This window comes from Scyliorhinus canicula, chromosome 6 (genome assembly GCF_902713615.1).
Source record: "Scyliorhinus canicula chromosome 6, sScyCan1.1, whole genome shotgun sequence".
In the NCBI taxonomy this organism is placed as follows: Eukaryota; Metazoa; Chordata; class Chondrichthyes; order Carcharhiniformes; family Scyliorhinidae; genus Scyliorhinus; species Scyliorhinus canicula.
Window position 1 is genome coordinate 27,474,780 of NC_052151.1, and position 19,798 is coordinate 27,494,577.

General features: G+C 48.1%; 1 protein-coding gene across 1 annotated transcript; it reads left to right on the top strand.

Annotated features, from left to right (window-relative positions):
- The first annotated feature begins 470 nt into the window (after positions 1–470).
- On the top strand, positions 471–19,128 carry LOC119967050. Its single transcript, XM_038799070.1, has 4 exons — positions 471–699; positions 11,522–11,651; positions 16,727–16,901; positions 17,882–19,128. Exons 1-4 carry the CDS (start codon positions 568–570, stop codon positions 18,045–18,047), a joined length of 603 nt encoding a protein of 200 aa, XP_038654998.1. The 5' UTR covers positions 471–567; the 3' UTR covers positions 18,048–19,128.
- Positions 19,129–19,798: the final 670 nt, after the last annotated feature.

The window sequence follows — 19,798 nt, forward strand, 5'->3', positions numbered from 1 at the left end:
TGGCCTAGTGGCCAAGCAAGCTGCTCAGTTCAAGGGCAATTAGTGATGGGTAAGAAATACTGGCCCAACCAGCGAAGCCCACATCCGAATAATGAATAAAAAGATTGGAGCTTGAATAGATCAATCAGCCCCTCGAACCTGCTCCATCATTCGATTAGATCATGACTGATCTGATTGTGGCCTTAACTCCACTTTCCTGCCTGTCCCCATAACCCTCGACTCCATTTCCGACCAAAAATCTGTCCAACTCAGGCAGGGATGTCAATCCTGAGTGTGTGAACTGGAGTCAGTAGTGGAAAGGCTGCCCCGGGCTGTTCGGATTGCCCAGAAACCAGCACTCACAGAGTTAATGATTTCTAAAGTCAAGACTGGGACCAGGAAAGATTTCCATAGTTAATTAGCTGGGGCAGTTCTTCAACACCTGATGTTCCTGTGGCTGAACTTTATTCAAAATCATCTCCCTAAAACAGTATAAAAATCTCTGAGCTCTCTGCTCAAACTGCAGATCGAGCTGAAGGTGCTGAGAGTCATTCAGTGGCTTCACCAGTGATCTGAGCTGACACCAAGATGCTGAGAATCTTCCTAACCGTGTCTGTCCTCTTCTGGAACCAACTCGCTGCACAGAACCTGGTACAACAGATGATTGAACTCTGTGAAGCAGATGACTGCATTCGACCCGTAGTAATCATCGAGGACAAGGTCAGTATAGTTCAGAGTTTACTGCATTCTGTAATGTTGGTCACAGTAGAAATTATTTATGCCTGTATTTTTGGGTTGAAAACCCTTGACTCTCTTTACTGTCAAAAATCTGTCTAACTCAGACAGGGAGGGTTGTCAATCCTGAGTGTGTGAAGTGGAATAAATAGTGAAATAGCTGCCCCGGGCTGTTCAGACATCCCGGGAACCGGCACTCACAGAGTTAATGATTTCCAAATTCAAGGTTCGGACCAAGAAAGAATTCTGAGGAACAGAATATATCTGCACTTTAGACACGGATTAATCAGGGATAGTCAGCATGGATTTGTTAAGGGAAGGTCTTTCTTGACAAATACAATTGAATGGTTTGAGGAGGTCACCAGGAGTGTTGATGAGGATAATGCATATGGACTTTAGCAAGGCTGTTGATAAGGTCCCTCGTGGCAGACTGATCAAGAAAGTCAGGGGCCATGGGATCCAAGGCAAAGTGGCACATTGGATCCAAAACTCGCTGAGGGGCAGGAGGCTGATGGTGATGGGAGAGGGATGATTCTGTGACTGGAAGGGCTGGATTCTCCGTCCGGCACGCCTGGAATGTGTTCTCTGGCAGGATGGAGAATTGGGAGTCAGGGCAAAAGCGGGGATTGGTGGCAATGCGAACGCGATGCTCTGCCCTCCCCCCCCCCTCCCCCCCACAGCTGACAGCATGAACGAGTTCCACGCCGCATGCCAGGGGGAGCAAGTAAATAAATGTAAATGGATCGTAATGCCACTGTGCTCGCCCTCCAATGCCTCCCTGGTCCCCGCGGCCATAAATCACGTGGACACGGTTTACTTGTGGCCTCTACCATTGTGGATGTCACAGTGGGCCAAGGGGGCAATGGTTGCCATGGCAGCCATTGATACCATTCGAGTATCTATTGCAAGATCCACCGTTGAGAACGTGTTTTAAATTGCGCTTTGTCTGGTTCCTCCCACCCGACCTTATCATCATGGGTGTCCCTGTCAGGAGCTTAAGACGCCCAATGACATTGCTCTTGTGATTAACAGAATGTTCCAGCCTCTTCACAGCAAGGAGGCGATCCAAGGAAAAGAGAGCGAGAATCCTGGTGTCTTGTTCCAATTTCACAAGTCTTTGCTGAGACCACACCTGGAGAATTGCGGGCAGTTTTCATCTCCTTGTGTAAATTTCTCTGATTGGCGGCAATGTAAACACGAACAGGGCTCAGCCAGAGAATGGGCATCCAGCCAAAATCAAGGTCAATTTGGGGGGGGGAGGGGGGTTACTCCGCTCCTTCGCTGGTGGCAATTTACTGCAGGTATTTGCAAACGGGGACTGGGTGCCATGTCTGCTGAAAGGGAGAGAGAAGGTAAGCAAAGTTGGAAAAACTGTTCAACATTGTACCAATTGCTGGGGGGGTGGAGGTGAGTAGTGGGAGTGACTTCCTGACAGCTCCATGGATTCGGGGGGCCCCCCTCGGGATCGGGATGGCCTGGCTCAGGCTGCTATTTGTTTTAAACTCACCCATTTGGTACAAGTTCCAGGCCCCTAGCTGCTCACTCTGCTGACTACACGCTGTGTCCTGTAAATATTCAGGGGGCTGGTTTAGCTCACAAGACTAAATCGCTGGCTCTTAAAGCAGACCAAGCAGGCCAGCAGCACGGTTCGATTCCCGTACCAGCCTCCCCGGACAGGCGCCGGAATGTGGCGACTAGGGACTTTTCACAGTAACTTCATTGAAGCCTACTCGTGACAATAAGCAATTTTCATTTTCATATTCACAGAGCCCCACCCAGGCCACCCCTCTGGAAACCCTCAGACACCAGCTGACCAGTCACCGGGATGGGCGTGGCCAAGCTCACTCAGTGTCACACCAGGTGCTGCCACTCCTCAGCGCCCTCATCAGAAGCTCTGCCCCACTGCAGGGGAAGCATGGGAATAGCAGAGCTCACCCCAAACAAAGGACACATAGAACATAGAACATAGAACGATACAGCGCAGTACAGCCCCTTCGGCCCTCGATGTTGCACCGACATGGAAAAAAAAAACTAAAGGCCATCTAACCTACACTATGCCCTTATCATCCATATGCTTATCCAATAAACTTTTAAATGCCCTCAATGTTGGCGAGTTCACTACTGTTGCAGGTAGGGCATTCCACGGCCTCACCACTCTTTGCGTAAAAAACCCACCTCTGACCTCTGTCCTATATCTATTACCCCTCAATTTAAGGCTATGTCCCCTCGTGCTAGCCACCCCCATCCGCGGGAGAAGGCTCTCGCTGTCCACCCTATCTAACCCTCTGATCATTTTGTATGCCTCTATTAAGTCACCTCTTAACCTTCTTCTCTCTAACGAAAACAACCTCAAGTCCATCAGCCTTTCCTCATAAGATTTTCCCTCCATACCAGGCAACATCCTGGTAAATCTCCTCTGCACCCGTTCCAAAGCTTCCACGTCCTTCCTATAATGAGGCGACCAGAACTGTACGCAATACTCCAAATGCGGCCGTACTAGAGTTTTGTACAACTGCAACATGACCTCATGGCTCCGGAACTCAATCCCTCTACCAATAAAGGCCAACACACCATAGGCCTTCTTCACAACCCTATCAACCTGGGTGGCAACTTTCAGGGATCTATGTACATGGACACCGAGATCCCTCTGCTCATCCACACTACCAAGAATTTTACCATTAGCCAAATATTCCGCATTTCTGTTATTCTTTCCAAAGTGAATCACCTCACACTTCTCCACATTAAACTCCATTTGCCACCTCTCAGCCCAGCTCTGCAGCTTATCTATGTCCCTCTGTAACCTGCAACATCCTTCCGCACTGTCTACAACTCCACCGACTTTAGTGTCGTCTGCAAATTTACTCACCCATCCTTCTGCGCCCTCCTCTAGGTCATTTATAAAAATGACAAACAGCAACGGCCCCAGAACAGATCCTTGTGGTACGCCACTCGTAACTGAACTCCATTCTGAACATTTCCCATCAACTACCACTCTCTGTCTTCTTTCAACTAGCCAATTTCTGATCCACATCTCTAAATCACCCTCAATCCCCAGCCTCCGTATTTTCTGCAATAGCCGACCGTGGGGAACCTTATCAAACGCTTTACTGAAATCCATATACACCACATCAACTGCTCTACCCTCGTCTACCTGTTCAGTCACCTTCTCAAAGAACTCGATAAGGTTTGTGAGGCATGACCTACCCTTCACAAAACCATGCTGACTATCCCTAATCATATTATTCCTATCTAGATGATTATAAATCGTATCTTTTATAATCCTCTCCAAGACCTTACCCACCACAGACGTTAGGCTCACCGGCCTATAGTTACCGGGGTTATCTCTACTCCCCTTCTTGAACAAAAGGACCACATTTGCTATCCTCCAGTCCTCTGGCACTATTCCTGTAGCCAATGATGACCTCAAAGTCAAAGCCAAAGGCTCAGCAATCTCTTCCCTGGCTTCCCAGAGAATCCTGGGATAAATCCCTTCCGGCCCCGGGGACTTATCTATTTTCACCTTGTCCAGAATTGCCAACACTTCTTCCCTACGCACCTCAATGCCATCTATTCTAATAGCCTGAGTCTCAGCATTCTCCTCCACAATATTATATTTTTCTTGAGTGAATACTGACGAAAAGTATTCATTTAGTATCTCGCTTATCTCCTCAGCCTCCACACACAACTTACCACCACTGTCCTTGACTGGCCCTACTCTTACCCTAGTCATTCTTTTATTCCTGACATACCTATAGAAAGCTTTTGGGTTTTCCTTGATCCTACCTGCCAAAGACTTCTCATGTCCTCTCCTTGCTCGTCTCAGCTCTCTCTTTAGATCCTTCCTCGCTTCCTTGTAACTATCAAGCGCCCCAACTGAAACTTCATGCCTCATCTTCACATAGGCCTCCTTCTTCCTCTTAACAAGAGATTCCACTTCTTTGGTAAACCACGGTTCCCTCGCTCGACCCCTTCCTCCCTGCCTGACTGGTACGTACTTATCAAGAACATGCAATAGCTGTTCCTTGAACAAGCTCCACATATCCAGTGTGCCCAACCCTTGCAGCCTACTTCTCCAACCAACACATCCTAAGTCATGTCTAATGGCATCATAATTGCCCTTCCCCCAGCTATAACTCTTGCCCTGCGGGGTATACTTATCCCTTTCCATCACTAACGTAAAGGTCACCAAATTGTGGTCACTGTTTCCAAAGTGCTCACCTACCTCCAGATCTAACACCTGGCCTGGTTCATTACCCAAAACCAAATCCAATGTGGCCTCGCCTCTTGTTGGCCTGTCAACATATTGTGTCAGGAAACCCTCCTGCACACATTGTACAAAGAACGACCCATCTAATGTACTCGAACTATATCTTTTCCAGTCAATATTTGGAAAGTTAAAGTCTCCCACAACAACTACCCTGTTACTTTCGCTCTTTTCCAGAATCATCTTCGCCATCCTTTCCTCTACATCCCTAGAACTATTAGGTGGCCTATAGAAAACTCCCAACAGGGTGACCTCTCCTTTCCTGTTTCTAACCCCAGCCCATACTACCTCAGAAGAAGAGTCCCCATCTAGCATCCTTTCCGCCACCGTAATACTGTCCTTGACTAGCAGCGCCACACCTCCCCCTCTTTTGCCCCCTTCTCTGAGCTTACTAAAACACCTAAACCCCGGAACCTGCAACAACCATTCCTGTCCCTGCTCTATCCATGTCTCTGAAATGGCCACAACGTCGAAGTCCCAGGTACCCATCCATGCTGCCAGTTCCCCTACCTTATTTCGTATACTCCTGGCATTGAAGTAGACACACTTCAAACCACCTACCTGAACACTGCCGCCCTCCTGCGAAGTCAAATCTGTGCTCCTGACCTCTATACTCTCAATCTCCTGTACCCCAAAACTACAATCCAGGTTCCCATGCCCCTGCTGAATTAGTTTAAACCCCCCCAAAGAGCACTAACAAATCTCCCCCCCAGGATATTGGTGCCCCTCAGGTTGAGATGTAGACCATCCTGTCTATAGAGGTCCCACCTTCCCCAGAAAGAGCCCCAGTTATCCAGAAATCTGAATCCCTCCCGCCTGCACCATCCCTGTAGCCACGTGTTTAATTGCTCTCTCTCCCTATTCCTCATCTCACTATCACGTGGCACGGGCAACAACCCAGAGATAACAACTCTGTTTGTTCTCGCTCTGAGCTTCCATCCTAGCTCCCTAAAGGCCTGCCTGACATCCTTGTCCCCTTTCCTACCTATGTCGTTAGTGCCAATGTGGACTACGACTTGGGGCTGCTCCCCCTCCCCCTTAAGGACCCGGAAAACATGATCCGAGACATCACGTACCCTTGCACCTGGGAGGCAACATACCAAACGTGAGTCTCTCTCACTCCCACAAAATCTCCTATCTGTGCCCCTTTGGCACCCTCCCTGGCACACTGACCCTCTCAGGGCAGAGCCCACACCAGTGACAGTATCAGCGAGCCCACTCTGCAGGGCCAGCAGCGTCTCCGAGCCCTGCCTGCCCACCGCGCCCCTCCTCCCATCCATCCTGGCTGACAAAGGAGGTCAGGAAATGTATCAAAGAAAAAGAGAGATCCTATAAAGTGGCCAAAAGCACTGGGAAATCAGAAGATTGGGAAGGCTACAAAAACAAACAGAGGTTAACAAAGAGACAAATAAGGAAGGAGAGGATCAAATATGAAGGCAGGCTAGCCAGTAATATAAGAAATGATAGTAAAAGTTTCTTTCAATACATAAGAAACAAACGACAGGCCAAAGTAGACATTGGGCCAATTCAAACTGATTCCGGAAGGCTAGTGATGGGAGACGAGGAAATGGCTGGAGAACTTAATAAGTACTTTGCGTCTGTCTTCACAGTGGAAGACATGAGTAATATCCCAAAAATTATAGAGGGTCAGGGGGCTGAGTTGAGTATGGTTGCCATTACAAAAGAGATGGTGCTAAAAAAGCTAAAAGGTCTTAAAATTGACAAATCTCCTGGCCCCGATGGGCTACACCCTAGAGTTCTGAGAGAGGTGGCTGAAGAAATAGCGGAAGCGTTGGTTGAGATCTTTCAAAAATCACTGGAGTCAGGGAAAGTCCCGGACGATTGGAAGATCGCTGTTGTAACCCCCTTGTTCAAGAAAGGATCAAGACAAAAGATGGAAAATTATAGGCCAATTAGCCTAACCTCGGTTGTTGGTAAAATTCTAGAATCGATCGTTAAGGATGAGATTTCTAAATTCTTGGAAGAGCAGGGTCGGATTAGAACAAGTCAACATGGATTTAGTAAGGGGAGGGCGTGCCTGACGAACCTGTTAGAATTCTTTGAGGAGGTGACAAGTAGGTTAGACCAGGGAAACCCAGTGGACGTGGTCTATCTGGATTTCCAAAAGGCCTTTGATAAGGTGCCACACAGGAGGCTGCTGAGTAAGGTGAGGGCCCATGGTGTTCGAGGTGAGCTACTGGCATGGGTTGAGGATTGGCTGTCTGACAGAAGGCAGAGAGTTGGGATAAAAGGTTCTTTTTCGGAATGGCAGCCGGTGACCAGCGGTGTCCCACAGGGTTCAGTGTTGGGGCCGCAGCTGTTCACCATATATATTAATGATCTGGATGAAGGGACTGGGGGCATTCTAGCGAAGTTTGCCGATGATACGAAGTTAGGTGGTCAGGCAGGTAGTGCTGAGGAAGTGGGGAGGCTGCAGAAGGATCTAGACAGTTTGGGAGAGTGGTGCAGGAAATGGCTGATGCAATTCAACGTGAGAAAATGTGAGGTCTTGCACTTTGGAAAAAAGAATCCAAGCATAGACTACTTTCTAAACGGTGAGAAAATTCATAATGCCAAAGTACAAAGGGATCTGGGAGTGCTAGTCGAGGATTCCCTAAAGGTAAACATGCAGGTTGAATCTGTGATTAAGAAAGCGAATGCAATGTTGTCATTTATCTCAAGAGGGTTGGAATATAAAAGCAGCGATGTGCTACTGAGCCTTTATAAGGCTCTGGTTAGGCCCCATTTGGAGTACTGTGTCCAGTTTTGGGCCCCACATCTCAGGAAGGACAGACTGGCACTGGAGCGTGTCCAGCGGAGATTCACACGGATGATCCCTGGAATGGCGGGTCTAACATATGATGAACGGCTGAGGATCCTGGGATTGTATTCATTGGAGTTTAGAAGGTTAAGGGGAGATCTAATAGAAACTTACAAGATAATACATGGCTTAGAAAGGGTGGATGCAAAGAAACTGTTTCCGTTAGGCGAGGAGACGAGGACCCGTGGGCACAGCCTTAGAATTAGAGGGGGTAAATTCAGAACAGAAATGCGGAGACATTTCTTCAGCCAGAGAGTGGTGGGCCTGTGGAATTCATTGCCGCGGAGTGCAGTGGAGGCCGGGACGCTAAATGGCTTCAAGGCAGAGATAGATAAATTCTTGATGTCGCGAGGAATTAAGGGCTACGGGGAGAATGCTGGTAGGTGGAGTTGAAATGCTCATCAGCCATGATTGAATGGCGGAGTGGACTCGATGGGCCGAATGGCCTTACTTCCACTCCTATGTCTTATGGTCTTATGGTCTTATCCTGCCCCTGGACAGATTGTCGCAACCTGTATGTCACACCCAGGACCCACATCACACGGCAGCTACACTCCCAGCAGACGCACACTTCCCTGCCTCACCCCCATCTGTAGGACCTGCCCACACAGACGCCTCTAACACGGAGGCAATTGAGGAGATGCTGGAATGACTGTGCCACCAAAGAATTTGGAAACCAAGGAGGCCATTGATCACTTGTGCTAGATGGGAAAGCTGTCCTACAGGCAGCCTCACACTTCGGGCCCTCTTCCCTGCTGCCTCGAAGGATGACCCCAGGAGGAATGTTCAGTTGTCCTGGGATCCCTGCCCCACGCCATCCTCCAACACCCACACCACCAACCTCCCACATTCCCCAGCCGGCACACCCTCTACAGCCAGCCCAGCCCTTCCCTCACACCCTTTAGACAGAGGGGTGAGGCAGGTTGCAATGTTGGTAAAAAGGTGTTTAATAGTGACTGTATACATTATTGTGCCCTGACTCTCCAGCTCTAACCTTAGCTGCACCCTGGCCAAATTAACTGGCGTCTAACTTGTTTTACATGGCCTACCACTCCTATTAGGTGTGACCCAGACAGCACCGCAGACATGGAGGCGGTCTGCTGCATATCCTATGATCCTATACCCTGTGACCCGATATGCCTTTTTGCGGCCGACCTCTGGAAGGCCTGGATTTGCATGGGCCAGGTAGATTTTCGGGTGTCACACCCTGTTCTGCCCACTGCTCCATTATCAGGTGGACGGGGGGATTCAGAAGTGCTGAGTAGTTCCAGCACATCCCCTGCTGGAGGGTCCTGCATGGGCCCCAGGCTACTCCATGGGATAGAGATGAGGCCAGAGTGGGGTCCGGAGTCTCCACCGTCACCTGGTGTTGCCAGTTCTGAAGGCCCACTCTCTTCTCATCCAGGATCTCACTGCCGTCAAAAATGGATCACAGAGAACAAAGAATATTACAGCACAGGAACAGGTCCTTCGGCCCTCCAAGCCCAATTCAGTCCCAACGTCAACATTAGTCTCCAAAACGGTGAACTTCACACCCAGTCGCCACATTCCGGTGCCTGTTCGGCAAGGCTGGAACGGGAATTGAACCTGCGCTGCTGGTCTTTTTTTGTATTACAAGCCAGCTGTGTTAGCCCATTGTGCTAAACCGGCCCTAAATCAAATAGGACTGAGGTTGGGAGAAATTTCTTCACACAAAGGGTTGTGAATCTTTGGAATTCTCCAGCCTGTTATAGAAGCTTCATCATTGAGTTTACTGAAGGCTAAGATAGCTGGAATGTAGGATTCTAGGTTCATCGCAGGTATAATATAATGGAGGATATTAGAAACAGTCCTGTGAAGGGTTAACCCTGTGATGTCATTGGAAGGAAGTGACATATACTCGTGATCTCAGAGTCTCGAAGAAAGCAACATGAAAAGAAGCTCATGTCGGGGAATGTTCTGATAACTGTAAGTGTGTTACAATAGAGTTAGAATGTCTGCAGCCAGCAGTCTTTGGGAATTATGGAAACTTCTCCAACCCAACAACACAATGTAACAGCTGGAGATTGTGTGGGGCAAGTAGAGTTGGGGTTAAAGGTGAGGCATGATCTTGTTGATTGGTGGAGCAGGCTTGAGGAGCTGTCAGGCCTACTCCAGTTCCTATTTCTTATGGTTCAATTACATTTTTTTTCTTTTCATGCTGGATTAGTGCCTGGATACATAGAACATAGAACAGTACAGCACAGTACAGGCCCCTTCAGCCCATGATGCTGTGCCGACCATTTATATGAATCTAAGATCAACCTAACCTACACCCCTTCAACTGCAGTCTATGTGCCTGTCCAAGAGTCACTTATATGTCCCTAATGGCTCTGACTCCACCAACTCAGCTGGCAGTACATTCCACGCACCCACCACTCTCTGTGGAAAGAACCTACCTCTGACATCTCCCCTATATCTTCCTCAATCACCTTAAAATTATGTCCCCCTCGTGACAGCTATTTCCGCCCTGGGGAACAGTCTCTGGCTATGCACTCTGTCCATGCCTCTCATCACCTTTATCAAGTCACCTCTCTTCCTTCTTTGCTCCAGTGAGAAAAGCCCCATCTCCCTCAACCTTTCTTCATAAGATATGCCCTCCAGTCCAGGCAGCATCCTGGTAAATCTCCTCTGCACCCTCTCCAAACCATCCACATCCTTCCTATAATGAGGCGACCAGACCAATTGTGGTCTAACCAGGGTTTGCTGCAGCAAAACCTCGCGGCTGTTGAACTCAATCCCGCTATTAATGAAAGCCAACACACTTCTCAACAACCCTATCAACCTGGGTGGCAACTTTGAGGGATCTATGTACATGGACCCCAAGTTCCCTCTGTTCCTCCAAGAATCCTCCCTTTATTCAGCATTCAAATTCAACCTTCCAATATGAATCACTACACATTCATCTAGGTTGAACTCCATCGACCACTTCTCAGCCCATCTCTGCATCCTGTCAATGTCCTGTTGTAACCTGCAACAGCCCTCAACACTATCTACAACTCCACCAACCTTCATGTCATTGGAAAACTTACTAACCCACCCTTCCACTTCCTCATCCAAGTCATTAAATACAAAGAGCAGAAGTCCCAAAACAGATCCCTGCGGGACACCACTGGCCACTGACCTCCAGGCGGAATACTTTCCATCCACTACCACTTGCTGTCTTCATACAGCCAGCCAATTGTGTATCCAGACAGCTAGATTTCCCTCGATCCATTGCCCCCTAACTTACTGAATGGGCCTACCATGGGGAACCTTATCAAATGCCTTACTGAAATCCATATAGGTTAAAAAGGTTAGGTGGGGTTATGGGGATAGGCTGGAAGTGTGGGCTTTAATGGGGTACTCTTTCCAAGGGCCGGTGCAGACTCGATGGGCCGAATGACCTCCATCTGCACTGTAAATTCTATGTGAACATTCTCTATATTTGTTTAAATTGAAAATTCAAGGGGAAGGAATGAGGCCCATCGTGCAGGACATCTCTAACGTTGAAAGAGTGCATGAGAGGGCAAGGAAAATGTATCCGGAAGTGGTGAAGCCTAGACTTCCATCAAAATCTCCAAACTCTTTCACAAGGTCAGTCCATCCAGGACATGAATACTGCTCCCACACCTGGGAACCCAGGACAGTCCTCTCAACACTGAGGTGTTTTGGTGCTCGTTCAGTTGTGCCATTTGGTGATAGATTTTATTTTATTTTTTCAGAATTATAAAGAGATGGAATACAAATTTCGCCAGAGGGTTGAAACTGAGGTTCATGCAGTGAATTTTAAAAATGCGATGGAGATCGGCCTGGAGAAACTTTTCAATTATTCACGTTGTGGTAATGTTGCAGGTATGTCAGATGCTCCTTCAAAGTAACAACAGAATATAAACCAACCATTCACTCTTTAACCTGTCACGTTTGAAACTTTCTGTACAGACTGACACACTGACCAAAGAATTCCACCATTGTCAATTCCAGAGCGTTCCTCGTTCACATGTGACTAGTGGGTTGAAGGGCCATTTGGGCTACTTCTTTGATACCTGCAGGATTTATGTTCCCAGAATCTGGGAAGGTTTCCCACGTGTGCTGGGAGTGAGATTCCAAACTCATGTTCTGACTCCAGCTGTAGTTGCTGAATTTTCCGAGTATAATAAAGGTTCTTTGTCAGGCATGAATCCCACTATTGGAGTCGACATGAACCCATGTGGAAGCTGATAAACTACATCTCTCTCAGTTTACTGGATGCTGCGAGAATGCTGGCTCCTGGCTGAACACAGAGCATAGAACATACAATGTAGAAGGAGGCCATTCTGCCCATCGAGTCTGCACCAACCCATTTAATCCCTCACTTCAACCCAATCCCCTTAACCCAATAACCGCTCCTAACCTTTTTTTTGGACATTGAGGACAACTTAGATTGGCCAATCCACCTAACCTGCACGTCTTTGGACTGTGGGAGGAAACCGGAGCACCCGCAGGAAACCCACGCAGACATGGGAAGAACGTGCAGACTCCGCACAGACAGTGACCCATCAGGGAATCGAACCTGGGACCCTGCGCTTTGAAGCCACACCACTAACCACTGTGCTACCGTGCTGCCGTGTCCTGCTGAGACTCAGTGTCAGGAAATTCGGATTGTTCAAGAGGAATTGTGTTTGAATAACTTCAACCACATATTTTGGTTTAAAGGGTGTACAGTTGATATTATGTCTGCAATTTCAAAGGGTGTTTCACAAATTACTATATTTATAACAGACTGTCAGCAAAACTGAAACTCATGCGATGGAAGGGATTGGCAGCATGGAGACAGAATAGGTCCTGTGACAGAAAGGAGAGAATAGTGGTGAACAGTTATTTTTCAGACTGCCAAGTATCCAGTGATGTTCCCCAGAGGACTATTACACATTTGATGAATTTTAATCATCTAGATTTGGGTCAGGAAGGTATAATGTCAACATGTGCAGATAATCTCAGGGTTGTAATATCAGGATTACCCCCTGTGCCATGTGCCAGTGAGGATAGAAATACGAGGATGGCGCAGTTAAACATGTGGCTAAACTGGTGGTGTAGAGGGAGCGTTTCAGATGCCTGGACCATTGGGATCTCTTCCGGGGCAGGTGGGACCTGTACAAGAAGGAAGGGCTACATCTAAACTGGAGGGGCACTGATATCCTGGCTTGGAGGTTTGCAAGAGTCACTCGGGAGCATTTAAACTAGTATGGCAGAGGGGTGAGAACCAGAGGGTTAGCTGAGAAGGTGTAAAAGCTGAAGGGAAAATCAAGACCAAAAATAAAAGAACAATATCACCCTCAGCAGAGCCAAAAAGAAGGGAGGTGGTCAATGCAGGATTGAGGGTGTTGTACCTAAATGCGTGCAGTATACAGAACAAGTAAATGAGCTTACTGCGAACATTGAAATTGGCAGGTATGATGTTGTGGGCATCACAGAGACATCACATTTGCAAGGGGATCGGGAATGGGATCTAAATATCCAAGGTTATGTGTCCGATCGAAAGGCAGCCAGATGGGCAGAAGGGCGGTGTTGCATTGTTAGTAAGGAATGAAGTTAAATGGGGATGAGAAAAATATCAGCCATGATTGAATGGCGCAGCAGACTCGATCAGCCGAGTGGCTGAATTCTGCTCCTATGTCTTATGGTCTTATAAACCTAGCATGCAGGTGCAGCATGTAATAAAAAAAGCGAATCGAATGTTGGCATTTATAGCTACAGGAATTGAATTTAAAGGTAAGGCTGTGTTGTTGCAACTTGACAAAGCATTGGTGAGACCACACCTGGAGTATTGTGCACAGTTTTGGTCCTCTTAATTGAGGAAAGCCGTTGTGGCATTGGAGGCAGGTCAGAAGACGTTCACTAGATTGATTCCAGAGATGATGGGCATGATTCTCCATTGCCCGACGCTGAAATCAGGAACGGCGATCGGGTGGAGAATGGCTCCTGGTGCCAGGATCGGTTTAATGCCGGGTTGCAATGCTCCGCTCCTCCAAATTGGCATCATTGGGATGCCCGCTGCGCGCAGTTGAAACCCCATTGGTATGTCATTAGCCGACCCATCCGTGATGCTCCGCCTCCGATGGCTGAGTTCCCGCCTGCGTGGGCTATGTGTAGTCTCAGCGGTCGGGATCCTGGTGTGCCAGCTGCGGAGAGAGAGGGTGTGCGGACAGTGTCTAACACCACCACACGCAGCCGCCATGCATGCCGCTGGCCGGGGGGCTTCTGCCAGGTCCGGGGAGAGTAATCGGAGATGACCAGGAGGTGCGGTTGGGGTGGGTGGGTACGAGGTCCAGCATGGCCTGCACCATCTTTGCCAGTGTGATTAGTTTGTGTGTGGGAGGTGTAGGCGTACGTGGGGCTGCAGCTTGTCTACATGGTGGAGGCCGTGGCGGCAGTGGAAGAAAAAGAGTGCCCCACGGCACTGGCCCTCCCACCGATTGGTGGGCCCCAATCGCGGGCCAGGCGACCATGGGGGCACCCCCGGCGTCCGATCGCCCCGCGCCCCCCGCAGGACCCCGGGGGCCCGCTCCCGCCGCCATTCCCGCCGCCACCAGAGGTGGTTGAAACCACAGCGGCAGGATTGGCCTGTCAGCGGCGGGACTTCGGCCCATCGCGGGCCGGAGAATCGCCGTGAGGGGCCAGCCGATCGGCGGGGCGCGATTCCCGCTCCCGCCGATTCTCGGGTGGCGGAGAATTCCAGCCACGGCGGGGACGGGATTTACGCCGGCCCCGTGCGATTCTCCGACCCTGCGGGGGGGTCGGAGAATTCCGCCCCTGGTTGACACTTCAATGCTCTCAGCTTTTTAAGAATTCATTGACAGGGTGTGTCTATCGCTCGCTAGACTGGCATGTATTGGCCATCGATCATGCATAGTGCATTCTGCTCCCTTGCCACCCTCAATAGTTCCTCCAAGTGCTGAACGTCTAATAGGGATGGGCAATAAATGCTGGCCCAGCCAACGATGCCCACATTCAATGAATAAAACATCAAATTCGCAGTACCCTGGTGGAATGCAGATTTAAATTGCTTTATCGAATAACTCACAGCTCAGAAGCATGTCCAGCCAATTGCAAATACTTATTTGGGAAGTTCCGAGAGTCATTCCCCAGCATATGTTTGGAGTATGCTCTCCAAATCCAACTCTGGGAGAACGGAAGTCACGGCAAAGATCTGGAATGTTCTACTTGAACTGGAAGCAAATGCAAGACGAAATTTCAAAAGATAAATATTTAACTGATTGGGAAAGTGTGTCGGTCTGTGTGAAAAGAGCGAGTCAGTGCAATTAAATGGATAAATCCAATCGAGGAATGTGACCAACCTCACACACAGCTCTGTTAAACTAGGGGCACAATTCTCCCAATTCTCTTAGTGCCGGGCGGATGTGGTGAATCTGGTGGGAGGCAAAAGGTCGAACACAGATGGTGTAAAATTACGTTGTAATTCTCCCAATGGCGGGATAATGGCAGCTCAGTCAACCCGCTGGCAGGTGGCGTAAATGTCAGACACATTCATTTGTGCCCATGAATGCTGATTAAAGCAGCTGCCCGCCGGTATCATAGAACACAGAACATAAAACAGTTCAGCACAGCACAGGCCCTTCAGCCCACGATGTTGTCCCGTCATGTTTTCCAATCATGCATCACATCAGTCGCAAATCACATTGGTATCGAACCCGAGTTATTAAGGCTGGCGTGATCAACGATCCTGGCCCCAGGTATCTGTCTGTGCGGAGTTTGCACATTCTCCTCGTGTCTGCGTGCGTTTCATCCCCACAACCCAACAATTTGCAGGTTAGGCGGAATGGCCACGCTACATTGCCATTTAATTGGAAACAATACTTGGTAATCTAAATTTATTTTTCAAAAAGGCTGGAGGGTTTAAGGTGACCCTCGGTTCACTGGAGATTTTGAGGTGAATGGAACCCTGCCATAGTGCTGCGCTGCTCCTGATGCACTGTTCACCACTCTGCCGGGTCAGACCAGTTCCTGCCCTCCATCTCCATGCTGAGCTGGTCTCCATGGACAGCACCGTGCTGCTGGACCCATGGACACTCCTGTGTCACCGTTTCCGGGTCAGTAGTGCGGCTGGGCTTGGCGAGTACAGGGTTCTCCTTCTCTCCCGCCCCTCCCCCTTTCACCGGTGCCACACACCAGTGTCTATCTGGAGAGTTCTGTGCTGTGGGACTCATGCAGCCAATGCAGCAAAGGTGCAATGTTTGACCAGGGGTGGAGTGCACAGTGAGCTGTGGGGTCAGGGGGGTGTTTTGATGGCTTGACGAAGACAAAACGGGCAATGTGGAAGGAGGGTTATGCAAGGGTTGGGGGGCTAGTGGGACAGCTGATGATTCCAGGTGGAGGAACAAGGAGGTGGATGAATATAATTATCAATGGAAGGCAGAGGGAAAACCAAGGGGAGGGAACCTGGACCCTGACCAGGCTGCCTGAGAAGCTCACAAACAATGGGGTCAAAGGGATACCACACAATTTACTGGAAGGCACAAAGATGCCAGAAGCTGTGGGTGGAGATCCATGTGGGGCATGGGCACCTCACAGGTGATGGGCTCGGGGGGAGGCTGGTTGAATTGAGGAACAGACTTTCTCTTGAGGCTGCTGGACTTTTCCAACTGTGTTGTGAATATGCTGCACAGTTTGGTGAAGAGAGGTGGGCTGCAAAGAGTGATCTGAGTCTGCTGGACTGGTATATGGTGTCGGGATACACACTACGAATGTGAGCATGCTGGTCACATGCTGCTCTACATCCTGGCTACTTGTTCATTTGCATTTTTCCTTCAAGTGATATCACAACTTTTCCACAACTCAGCAAAATCACCCAGTCCCTTCACCTGGAAATTTGACTCCCCATCAGTTGACCACCTAGTTAAATGCTGTAACAGATGTTTCTCTGTCTACAGGTACCGTTGTTCCTATCTCCGCACCTTGGGGTGTTTTTGGTTACTTGGAAAATGGCAAAATACAACAGAGATTCAGAGTATATCTAGAGATATTGCCTGAAGTCATCAATCCACCTGAACCAACAGATCCAACAGTTGAAACAGTATTCGCACCTCCTGTTCGGTACTTTGTCAGGTGAGTTTAGTGACTGATATATTGTGATTAATGTTTCTTTCTGTCAGCTCTTGGATCAACATCACTCAACCTGGGCCGGAATTCTCCCATTTTGATGAGAGTGCTGCGGTGTGGACCGAATCGTGGAGCGTTTTCAGCTGTGGCGGCTTGCCGGAAAACACTCCGAATCTTCCCACTCATCCTCATTAATTATTCACTTTGGTGTTTTACGCTGTTTTCAGTAGTGAGTCAGGCCTGGATGGTGTGTAGTCCGCCGTCATGTCCGGGTTTTATATTAAAAAGATATCCAACAACACTGACCCACCATTGAAAAAGGAAGATGGACCTCCTGAAAACGAAGATCGATCTCCAGGAACATTGTGGGGCTGGAGGATGGACTCCCACCAGGACACCAAATCTGGAAGGTCCAAGTTCACATGTTCCCCGAACCCATTGCTGGGGTGTTCCAAGGTCCAGGGTTGTGGGTGGTCTCCATCCTGAACTCTGTAGGCAGCGTCACGCATCCCGACCTTGGCACACTACATTGTGAAATATGTTTCTCACACTGGTGTATTTTCCCGCCAGAATGGCAGAGAATCTATCCTGATAGGGGGGCAGTTCTCCCTCTATATCCATTACCAGATGTAAATGATGCTCATGCCGGCCTCTTGTTTCCTTCCAGTCATGTTGGGCACACCGAGGTCCCTCTGCTATCGCACACTCTCTGGAACTCTGTCATTAATTCTGTATCTCTCCATCCTTTCTGCAAAATACATCATCTCACATTTCTCTGTATTAAACTCTTTCTTTCACTTGTCTGTCCATTTGGTGAGCTTCTCTCTGATGTCACTACAGCTGTGGACTAACTGAATGGTGGAGGTGGCTCAATGAGCTGAATGGTCAATTCCTGTTCCTGTTGTCCTGACAACCAACTTGGTTTCCAAACAGGTTTTGTCAGGAAGAATAAAATTTTAATCCCTCTGTTCTTAATTCTGTTCCAGGATTTTTAACAAGAAAGTTGATGAAGAACAAATTGAAGAACGTGTGACTCAATTACTGAAGGATTTGGAACAAGACAATCAACCCTTCAAAGGGACATTTTTTGTCATTGCTTTTTTTAATACACGTGGGCTAATGGGAGTAGGTTTTGAAAAGGCAGGAGAATGAAGGCTTTCTGGAAGGTTCTGTTACCTTTCTAGACATCAAACAGTGAGATGCGCTTAACTACTTTAAAACTGTTTAACTGTCCATTGGATTTAACCTGGAAAACTGAGCATAGTTTTATTTATAAATTTAAAGTACTCAATACATTTTATCCAATTAAGGGGCAATTTAGCATGGCCAAACCACCTAACATGCACCTTGGCTACCTTGGGTTGTAGAGGCGAAACCCACGCAAACGCGGTGAGATTGTGCAAACTCCACACGAGAAGTGACCCAGATCCGGGAGTGAACCTCGGATCTCGGTGTCATGAGACAGCAGTGCTAACCACTGGTTATTATGTTACTTTCTAGACATTCAGTTCAGTTTCTTTCCACATGGTCCTGTGACAGACAGATCTTGCTTCTCACCAGGGGCAGGACCTTGTTGTCTTTCACAAAATTATATAAAAACAGAGACTCTTCAAGTCCGCTCCACCATTCAGGAAGATCATGGCTGATCTCCGACCTTAACTCCACTTTCCCACTCTGTCCCTCGAGTGTGTAATCTGTCTAATAAACAGGTAATGCAGTCCCACTAAAGTCTGTTCACCCATCCTTAACTAAAGAGACCAAACATCACTACATCATATTCTACCTGTTGTGTTCTTAACCACTTACTTGACCAACTAAATATGGAGCAAACACATGATCGTCCACCCACACGTTAACCATCCATGTGACTCTAGCCCTGACATATTTAAATGTCCCTGAGTCCTGGCTGCTCTTTTTCCTTTAATATTGTTTGTGTTGAGATTTCCCTTCCACATCTCAAATTCATTGCTGAACACATCTCCACACTGCACATACGCAGGGCTAAACTCAATTGTACAGGATGGTGGGCCGTCTATTGGGTAACGGGGATTAATCACTGCAGTAATTCGCTTTTTCTGTAATCTTGCTTTAAATGAACTTTGCACAGTCTGAGATTGAGATGGTCTCTTGTTGAGTAAATAAGCCATCGTCTTCTAGTCTTTGTTTGTCTTTTGTCTTTCAAACTGCTGGGAATGTATTCTCACTGTGAAATAAAGAGGGTGATGCATTTACACATTTGGTCTCGTGTTAGATTCTTCCTCAGATATAAATCTGGGTCATTGATCACATCACTCGTTTCATATTAGATAAACTCCACATTTCAGTGAAATTATTCTGTTAAAACATTGAGGTATAAAGTTAAAGAATGAGTAAGAATGAAGAGATGGACGGTAATTTATTGAGAGATGTACCACTTGGAGAGCGAGCGCCATCTTGGTCAGGTGACAGTTCACATCCCCATGCAGCCTGACACTTCAATTTGTCAAATTCCACTCTGAACAGTCTTTCTAACTCTGTCAATGGGATATCACAGGATAGTTAAAGAACAAAGAACAAAGAAAATTACAGCACAGGAACAGGCCCTTCGGCCCTCCCAGCCTGCGCCGATCCAGATCCTTTATCTAAACCTGTTGCCTATTTTCCAAGGATCTAGTTCCCTCTGTTCCCCGCCCATTCATATATCTGTCCAGATGCACCTTAAATGATGCTATCGTGTCCCAGGCACCCACCACCATCTACGTAAAAAACTTTCCACACACATCACCCTTAAACGTTCCCCCTCTCACCTTGAAATTGTGACCCCTTGTAATTGACACCCCCGCTCTTGGAAAAAGCTTGTTGCTATCCACCCTGTCCATACCTCTCATAATTTTGTAGACCTCAATTAGGTCCCACCTCAACCT